The following is a 10,194-nucleotide window of genomic DNA, read 5'->3' as shown; positions in this document are numbered from 1 at the left end:
TCTTAAGGACTAAGGGAATATATCAACTTCTAGTTCTTAACAGTTATAGAAGCTATTTAACTCTAAAATTCAACGAAATTTACTCTTAAAATCATATAATTCTAATTTATATACTACCATACTCATCACATCTTTTATAACCTCTTAATATAGGTTATTTTACTATTTTAAAGCGTGCGTATAGGAAGTGTGTTAAGGATATTACGCGATGTGGTTAGAACCATATTAATAAGCTTGACTTTCTCAACACTTTTCCAACCGCATAAATCAAGTCTTTTAAGCTAGAAATAATTAGAAATAGCTTTAAAGTAACTAGCTTAGTCCTATATGATCGAAATCGAGTGATCTTAAAGCTTAATATTTAACTCTATACGCCTACATATTACGGACCTACAGGGGGCCGCACCACCCGCGGGGCACTTATACCTAATCATCCTAGATAAACGGGATAACGTGTAGGTCACGTGCAAGGCACGGTTCAAAGAACCGTAGCCTCTTTATAATAGGATACACGATACGTGATAACTGAAGGTCATTATAGTTCAGTGCTACCCTAGGAAATAGACGATCGCACGATAAGCAAGATCGTAGGATAAGGAGTATCCTACGATACGCCATAGTTATCGGTAACGGGAAAGATCCTACGACGGGTTCTACCCTATAATTAAGAATGCCCTATAATAAGCCACGGTTTAGAACTAAAAGGGGAATTCTTAGGATATAAGGTATCCTAGGACTAATAACACCCTATGATAGACTATAGTTACTAATAACCATAAATATCCTACGATATAAAGGATCTTACGGAGCTTAGGATCCTAGGAAAATAAGGATCCTAGGAAAGGATTATATACTAACTTATTAGGCGATGAGTATAGCTTATTAAGCGATAAGACTAGAATAGATCGAGCGATAAGTCCTAGACTTATTAAGCGATGCGACGGATTAGATATATAAAGATAGTTATTACTATAGATATATTTAGTTCTTCGCGTTTAATTATATATTATTACTTAGAACCTATAGTTCTAGCTTCATACTTATTTCGTATTTAAAGATAACCTACCCTACTAGGAGAGGTATACTTAGTCTCTTATCACTTAATATAGATTCTAAGTATAGCTTAACTAGGCGTACTACCTAGTGTAGACTGATAAGAGTCTACTCTATAGACCCGAGCCCGTGTAAGGCCTTTTGGTAATAGTATGGTTACGATTAAGACTTAAGGACGAGCCTTGATGTATATATTATAGACTATATAAGCGATACTCACTATGACTAGTTAGCACCATGTAATATATTAAACGCCCTATCTTTATAAAAGCACGACACGTGGAGTAGTAAGTTAATATAGCACTAGCTAACACTAATGCTACCGCACTAGTGGCACTAGTAGATATAAAAGCGCTACTAATAAATAAGTAGCTTATAGCAATAGTAAGCCAGCTTTAGGAATAAATCGGAACTTTAGCTAATCGGGCACTACCCGTTAAACCACTAAAGCTAGAGTTCTTCTATAGAGAAAGAACTAAGTTATAGGCTTTTATTACGTAGATAGAGATATAGCTAAGGATTATTTAATACACTAGTGAAATCGATAAAGTAGTCTATGCCTCCACCTACCTACGAGGAGCCGCGTTTAACTAGTTCGAACCTACTATAAGGGAGTTCTACGAGAAACTAAAGGATAAGTAGAATAATAGCATGGTAGAAATCTTCGCCTCCTATAAGAATTTCAAGAAGAAACTTAAATAAATATTTAGCGATATTAATATAGTACGCACGGCGGAGCGAAGACTAAATAAGCTTAGATAAACGGGATCTACTAGCGCGTACGCCGCGGAGTTTCAGTAGATCATTTCGCACTTAGATATAGATAACGATACCTATATCTAGTTATTTAAGAGAGGACTTAAGGAAGAAGTTAAGGACGAACTTATAAGGATCGACTAACTAGACAAACTTACTAAGCTTATCGACATCGCTATTAAATATAATAACCAACTCTATAAGAGAGCTTAGTAACGGCGAGAATATAAGTAGTAGAGAAGTAATACTAGCTAACTATATAGTAACTAGCGACCTAAGAGACACTAGGATTATAATATGCGTTAGGTATATAATAATAATCCTTACGGTCTATAACTAATAGAGCTCGATATAGCGAGACTCCCTGATGAAGAATAGAAAAGACGCAAAAATAATAACCTATATTTTAAATATGGAAAACTAGGACATCGCATTAAGGATTACTAAAGCAAAGAGTAACCTTAGTAACTTAGAGCTACTTAGGAGCGAGGAGGCTATAACGAACCATAATAACTTCGGGCCACGGCTAAAGACGAACTAGCGGGAACGACCTAAAGAAATAAGGTCTAAGAGGTAGACGCGATTAACGTAAGGTTTAATATAGCCTATTAATAAGTAAAGGCGCTAGAATAAGAAGAGGACGACGCTCTTAATAGAGCGATATAGTAACTTAAAGCAATAATAGCTAGCGGTAAGGAGCGCTAAGAAAAATTTGACTATCTATAAGAAAATATATAAAAGACTTAGAAAAGGATAATAGACCTATTTCTAGATATTAACTTTAAGGAAATCAAAAGTTAAGGATAGACTTAGTATAGGGACTAGAATAACACTAGCTCCTAGGATCTAGTTATATAGGAATTAAGATTAGAGATATAGGCGCCTAAAGAAACTCCTAAGAGAAACGAAAGTGCTAATAATAATACGTCCACGCACTAAGAGGAACCATAATAACTTATAGCCACTAACTAGGTAGCATATCTTAAGATCAACGCGAATATCCTCCTTAAGATAGTTAGGGTACTTATCGATTCAGGAGTATATAGAAACTTTATAGATCTATAGTATACATAATGAATTAAAATGCTAGTATAGAAAAGGAACTAATCTAGATCTATTATTAGGTTAAATAGAGAAAGTCTAGGCCTAGGCATTTCCTATAAAATAGAACCCTAAACTATGATTATAGGAACCCACTTTAAAACTATTTATTTTAATATAACCCTACTAGGGAACTATGATATAATATTAGGAATACTATAGCTAAAAAAACATGAACTAATAATCTAATAGAACACTAGAGCTATTTACTTCATAAGTTATAGTTATAGAAGAATAAGCTAAACATAGTTAGGTATATCATAAGAAATAATTAAAAAGGTCCTTAGTATAGGAGTAAGAGAACCTAAGGAGGCGCTATAAAGGGTAAACCTACCTCTAACGCCAGTAATAGGCTAATATATTATAGATATAAATATTATTAAGTCACGAGAATAGTGACTAGAAATAATAGATAACGAACTTAAAGAATATATTATAATCTATAAAGATAAGGTAGCTCTATATATAATAGAGGAAGAAGCACTAGAACTCCCTAAAGAATATAAGGAGTTTTAGGACATATTTATACCACTACCTATTAGTTAGCTACTAGAGCATAGACTATATAACTATAAGATTAAAATTATAGAGGGTAAGGAACTAACCTATATACTAATCTACTAACTATTGGAAAAAGAATCCTAGACCCTAAAGGAGTATATTAAGATTAATCTTAAAAAGAAATATATCTAATACTCCATATTATTAGTAGGATATCCTATCCTATTTATACTAAAGAAGGATAAAAGTCTATAACTATACATCAACTACTCTATAAAAGGATGTGACGGTTAGTAGGTGGCCAAAAGTGGCTACTTTCGCCGCCGTTTTACGAGTCTTCCTAACTAGCCTAGGTCTTGGCACCGCACTTACTTATTCCACGACCCGTAAGATTATATCCACGGGGAAAAATGAGCGAAGTGTTCCTGCCGCTAGCGCTGTCCTATTCCTGTCTGTTTCGTAGTGTGAAAAAGAGGCATTGCTGGCTTCCCCCTACACCACGATGTTCTTTCAGATTCTATGCCCCACAATGCCGGCGATTTCCCTCTTGAATCCCATTAATTCAAATACATCGCTAATCCAGCAGCCTCCATCTCTGTTCACCTTACTTCTGATTCTCGGACGCCCCTTCATTCTAATTTATTTCCCTTTGCTTTACATAATACAAAGTCGCTGCGCTTGCCTTATTTGAGCTGTCTAAATTATTATGCCTGATTACCAACAGTTCGGCCTTGTCCAGAGTGAGGTCCAGAGTGAGGACCAGACTCCGAGTTGTGTTAGCTCCGATGCGAGTTCGATATTTTCAGATAATGAATCTGAATCTGAATCCAACAGCGACCTAGAGACTGAAAGCGATGACTCGGATGATGAAGACTCGCCCGATGATTTTGACACCGACAAGGGCCAGCTACCCCCCGAACACTATCTAGCCGAAGCGGAGGGCTTAGATGTCTCTAGGCTTCGACAAAAGCGGTACAGCGATAAAACCGAGGAACAACTTAACGATACTAGTGCCTACTGGAATAGGTAGGCCGCTCCATCTCTAGGATGCTTCGAACGCTAATTAGTGGTTCCCTGGCAGGTACTGTGAACACATCAAAGTTGATCCCGTGAAAAAATGGCATTGGATTTCAGACTCGGAGGAAACTGTCCGTTTTCTGTACGGGTTTTTTAGCTGGCGATGTGATATTCGGCGCGGGAAAAATGGTCGACACTGCCCGGGTCTTAGATACAAGAGCTCGCTTGAGACATTCTGGAAGAACTGGCACCTCGTTCTCAAACAGCATACCAAATCTGGGCTGGGGAAAGAGACAATTGTCAAAGTGCAAGACGTAAGTGGTCAAAGAACCTTGTGAGGACCGAATACTTGCGATAATTGCTGATTGCCTATAGATTATTGCACTTGTAGCTAAGGACAAAAAACTTGGGCTCACACGGCGACCGAAGAAGAACATGTTTATTGAAGACGTTTCTGAGGTTGCACGAGTCCTTTTGACCACCACCGAGACTACTTTTCTCTGTGGCTGGCAGCGTGTTCAAGTCCTTCTTTTCTTGCAGCTGGCAGCCATTACTGCAAGCCGTCCCGGCGCTCTCTTAGATCTTCGTTGGCGAGACATCGCGTTGACACTCATTCGCGACCCTGAAGGAGGACGCCCACGCCTTTTCATCTTCCTTACACCTGAATGTACCAAAAAGTTCCTTGGGAAAAAAGCTCCGTATGTGCCCAAACCGGACGATTTCCAAAGGGCAAGACCTCATTTACTAATGTGATTGGACAGAAATGAGTTTAAGATTCCGGAAATTATATTCGATCCAACTTTGGTCCTCAGTCCGCATGTTTGTTTGCTGAGCATGCTCTTCCATATCAAGGGCTTCAAAACTATGTCATCGACTGGACCTGTGCTGGACTGCCCAGAGAATCTTTATCGACTTCGAGTACTTGAAGGCTTGGGACAGCAGCAGCTAAGATTGAAAGATGAAATCTTGAATGGATTTGTCTTCTGTCAGGTTGTCAAAGATGTTACCGGCTATCGTGTCACCTTAGAGAAGAGAATGACATCGTCTATGGTGAGATCACGCTTGCGCCGGGTGGGCCAAATCACGGGTATTGAAAGTGATATCAAGCCGTATAATCTCCGATATGCCGGAGCTAAAGCTCTGAACAAGAGTGGTATGTATTTCTTGGCCCTATTACCTTCTAAATTGCTAACTCTGCGGACAGAGGAGGTAACAGATGCTCTACAGAATGTCATCTTGCAGCACAGTGATATCCGCACATTCGTCCGGCATTATGAAGTAGACGTCGACGTTGACGTTCAAGGCATTATACGCGGAACTGGAACTCAATCACAGCTGGTGCGATTCGCCTGTTCTTTGAGTGCGACAATTGACCCAGATCGGCCATACAAACTTTCAACAATGGAATCTCTCTCCATCAACGACCTCCCAGTGATCCGCGAACTCGAAAAAAAAGCCTCAATGCGAAAGAAAAAACTTCAAGATGTCCAAGCTAAATTAAAATGCATTGATCGGGTACGGGAACCTAACGAAGAACGACTTTTGATTGACCAGCGTCAACTGGAGGAGAAGCAGGTTGTTTACCACACCCGCGCAAAGGAAGCCTTGCGGAGACTCCACAGAGCTAATCGGGAAGTCCGCAATGAGAAGCAACGCCAGCGGAACAAGCGTATACGTGAGAATTTGGAGCGATATAGAAACGAACAGCCGGTGCTTGACCTCGAGCAGCAATTGCAGGGTTCTTGTGTGGATTCGAAAGTGAAAGGAGCATTGGAGAACACTGGTTTCACGTCGCCAGAGTTCATGAAGGTTATTGACACTGTGCTGACCATGCCGGGTGCGACGATTGAAGCGGAGTATCAGCGCCGGATCAATGCGATCAACGCGTTGACGACATTTTGTGGCGTGGAAGAGGGGCGTCCCACACCTCGAACTACTCAATCCTGTCGCCGGCCCGCAGCCGATGACATCCCATCTTGTCCTGCGAAGCGACATAAAATTTCCACGGATGAAGACCATGAGATAATCCTCCGCCAAGCAATGGAATCCGTGCGTATTAAGGCTCAAGATGAACGACCCACGATCTGTTTTCTTTGCGTCGGGAATCCTAAACTTCCGCTAGAAAAGCGAGTTCTGAAACATACAACACCTGGCTCACTCACGAGGCATTTTAGAATAACGCATGTGGATCGCGCCTGGCCTACCGATGGAGTTGCGTGTAATGTCTGTGGGATTGAATCGCTTCAACAGAAGTTTACATTACTGAATCATGCAGAGGAAGCGCATGGAACAGTTGTGCGAGGTCGAGCCCAGGAGAGGCTTCGGAAGGAATTCATGTCAATATAACATATTCCTCTGGTACTCTGCGTTCATAGCCCATGATTGAAGCGTCGCAAAGTAATCACCCAAATCGATGTCTTGAGAGAAAAAGACTACGGATATGAAGTTATGGTAATAATAGTAGTAATATTAAAGCAACAATGGAGTCTATGGGGAAGGGTACATCGTAAACGCTCAAACGATAGAGTATACTATTTATCGCTCTTAGCAAGGCATATGTCTCTTACTTCTGTTGTGGTAGGATTTTAAAATTAGGACTTTCGAGCTTTTTAAAAACTAGCAAATTGAAACTTTCAGAGTTTGTCTAATGAATGTGTTTCTTCTTATTGTTCTCCTGTCAATAGGCCATATGACGGAGCTTCTTTCTCCGTTCTTGGCTTCTCCTCCTGTATTAGTGCTCAGCCCCCTCTCCACTTTTGGTCACTGAGTTAAAACTGAGCAGGCCCATAAGCGCACTGATCCGATCAGTGAGCATTATATAAGTGGATTGTTCTGCTCACTGAGCATCATCTAATGCTCACCTGAGTAGTCTGATCCACTCACTGATCCTGATCCTAGTGCCCTGGCTTCATCACTAAGCCTGAGCTGAGCCTAGGGGTGAGTTACCTAAGCTAAATCTATACATAGGATGCAGCACGCTAGTCTCTCTTCTCGTGCAGCTATTTTCTTTTGGATAGGATCCATTCTTCCATCACAAAAGGCCCAATGCTATTGATATGGTCATTCATCCTAGCAAATTAGCCGCACTTATTTACTCCGTAATAGACCCTGTTTTTTAGTAAACTATTCGGATTTATAATTATAACTATACGAACTGGTCTAAAATTTATTCATCGGGCTTCGGGGACTTCAGGTGCCAGAGAATTTGGATAAGCCTGCTTGTAAAAATGTAATTTGCTATAATTATAGTCACTAGAGAAAGCACCTGTAACGTATGACGATACTGTATGTTTAATCCTCTAGCCAATAAACTTATGTATTTATCGGCAATCACTGTCTCCTTCTAGGGCTTCAAAAGCTTTACTCCTTAGAGCCGACAGCAGACTACTTACCAACTTAACAGGCCTAGAATGGTAATTAAATGCGTTCCTGCAAAGAAGTTTATGGAAAGTACTATATTACAATTCATTAATACCATAGTCTTCTACATTTCCAGGAAGTGCCGCTAACCATTAATCATTAAGGTATCTACTTGGCTAGCTATAGATAAGCCGTTCACTCTAAGTACATAGGCTAGTCTATAGTCATGTTATATTTACTCCTGAAATGTGGTGTTTACGTATGACTTCATACCCATAAGGCATCTATCCAGATTCTAAAGATTCCAAACAGTAGGAAGTTGCCTTTCAGCCTAATACATGTCGATAAGCGCCACCTCTTGGTGAATAAAGTTTTGTGATCTATATCCAACGACCGAACTAATACAGTATGCATTGACACGTTTAGTTCGCATTGTGCGAAAGAACTTCGGTGTAGCATCGTCGCCCTTGAATATCAACGCTTCATTGATGAGGACCCTGATCTGTGAAATTTAAGACAATCCCTCATTGAATAGATTTTAGATGATCATGAGTCATGGTGATTTGTCTAAAATTAAGAGATACAGTACTAATTTTTCTTTTGGTGGTATTTAATCAACTTATAGTCTTAGTGGCTGCACACATCTGAATTTTTCGATTGATATATCATTTTATGATATTTGAGACGAATTGGAACCAAACCACAGTTGGGTGTAGCATACTACGACGCGACACGATTTAACGTCCTTGGCTATTGTTTAGATAGATATATGAATTTACGAACTGCAGACAGCTTAACGGCCTAGATTGATCGATATTCCCACACGCATCATAAGTCATGCACAATCGAATCAACGGCCATAAGTGGAAGTTTTTTTCATAGTTGGGGTTCTCACTCGAAAAGCCGCAGTCACTTTCGATGTAATTCTGTGTTCCAACGGATTAGACAGTCGTGGCAATAAGCTTGCCGCCTAGTTTTGTGAACACAATATACGCATGGTAAACGCCACCATCTTGATGAGGACATTTGTCAGTCGTTAATCAAATTAAAGCGGCCCGCAGGTTTGCAAAATGGTCAAAGGCCCATTTTCAGCGCGAAAGCCGTGGCCTATGATAGATATAAAATTTTCACTGTGCTTTTACCCTCACGGACTTTCAACCTGTGGACAATCGATTGTATTTATCAAATCCACCCCTGTCCCGCGGCTACTTAAGGAGCCTATGATCTTCCTGACTTTATTTGTACTCTTTTCATCCGAGATCGGTTTCTTCGAAGCATATTCAATCGCTACATAATGTCGGCTCAAAAGAAAAAACTGTTTCGTCAAAAGCAATGCCGACGCAAATCAAGTTTGATAAAGAAGGCTTGTGAATATAGTAAGATGTGCGACGCAGATGTGTGCCTAGGAATCCGCCTTCGAGATACAGGTCAAATACATTGGCTGTCGGCGGATTCTTCGGGTTTTTGGAGTTTCTTTTGCTCGCAATTGGTACGTTGCCAATCTCTCATAGTGGAATAGAAAGTTGAACTGCTAGGCCTCTCACTATCCACCCCCGAAGTTTGTCACCGACCAGGATTTGAGGAAGGCTAAAACGACAACTGTTTCACCAAACGAATGACCAATCCGCTAGTTCGGTTCAGACTACCCACATCAGTAGTAAAATAGTTGACATTTTGGACCATGTTGTTTAAATTCAGGGTAGAGGCCTGTAAATAGTTTTAGTGAAAAGGAGAAAGGAATCTTTATGCTTTGACGCGGCGAATTTGGACCTTCAGGCGAATTGGACCTGATTTCATGAATATAGATATGGGTTTCCTGCGACAACCTTGGGTAAAGACCACGTTTTTTTGGCGACGCACTAAACCACGGGCCAATTTAATGGGTAGCCAATGAATCTACTAAGCTAAGGGATGCATAGTGGTTACAAACTTACTTTTTTGTTTTTTCCACACATCGAAAGTTTGATTTTCATATCTCAGCAGCAGCGCATGTTAACTACGTCAAATTCTCTGTACTATGTTTTCATCATGACGATACTTTGACTCGCAGATTTGGTGTAATTTATTATAGGAGTGTATAGCGTTACCATATAATTCACCACGATTTCGCTGTGCGAGCTCCGAGTAGGAATATATTTTTGACTCGAATAATTAGTTCGCCATGAACAGAATAAAGCATATCTATTGATTTAGAGAATGTAGGATAGTCTATGGTTGTCGCGATATAGGGTCATTATCTATTGCATTTACTATATGTCGTACCATAGATCAAGCCAGTTTTGAACAAGGATAACCTACAGCTTAGTTGAATTTAACCTAGCCGATTTTGTCACCGTCCTGGCCCTGGCGCTATATCAAACTAGAAGTCAAGTTCGAATATTGCTGCAATTAAAGAATAGATCGCTA

The 10,194-nt window shown here is 40.1% G+C and overlaps 1 protein-coding gene across 1 annotated transcript; it reads left to right on the top strand.

The window, feature by feature from the left end:
- Positions 1–4,117: 4,117 nt before the first annotated feature.
- N7484_008226 (DUF3435 domain-containing protein) lies at positions 4,118–6,774 on the top strand (the record flags this gene model as incomplete). The annotated part of the gene is made up of 5 exons (XM_057118613.1): positions 4,118–4,437; positions 4,493–4,742; positions 4,804–5,126; positions 5,190–5,581; positions 5,633–6,774. The coding sequence occupies 5 exons, from the start codon at positions 4,118–4,120 to the stop codon at positions 6,772–6,774; spliced, it is 2,427 nt and encodes an 808-aa protein (XP_056971648.1).
- Between the last annotated feature and the right edge of the window lie 3,420 nt (positions 6,775–10,194).

Source organism: Penicillium longicatenatum, assembly GCF_028827895.1.
Source record: "Penicillium longicatenatum strain IBT 33135 chromosome Unknown contig_4_segment0_segment0, whole genome shotgun sequence".
NCBI classification, from domain to species: Eukaryota; Fungi; Ascomycota; class Eurotiomycetes; order Eurotiales; family Aspergillaceae; genus Penicillium; species Penicillium longicatenatum.
The sequence above is the reverse complement of the archived record's forward strand: the minus strand, read 5'-3'. Positions and strand labels throughout refer to the sequence as shown.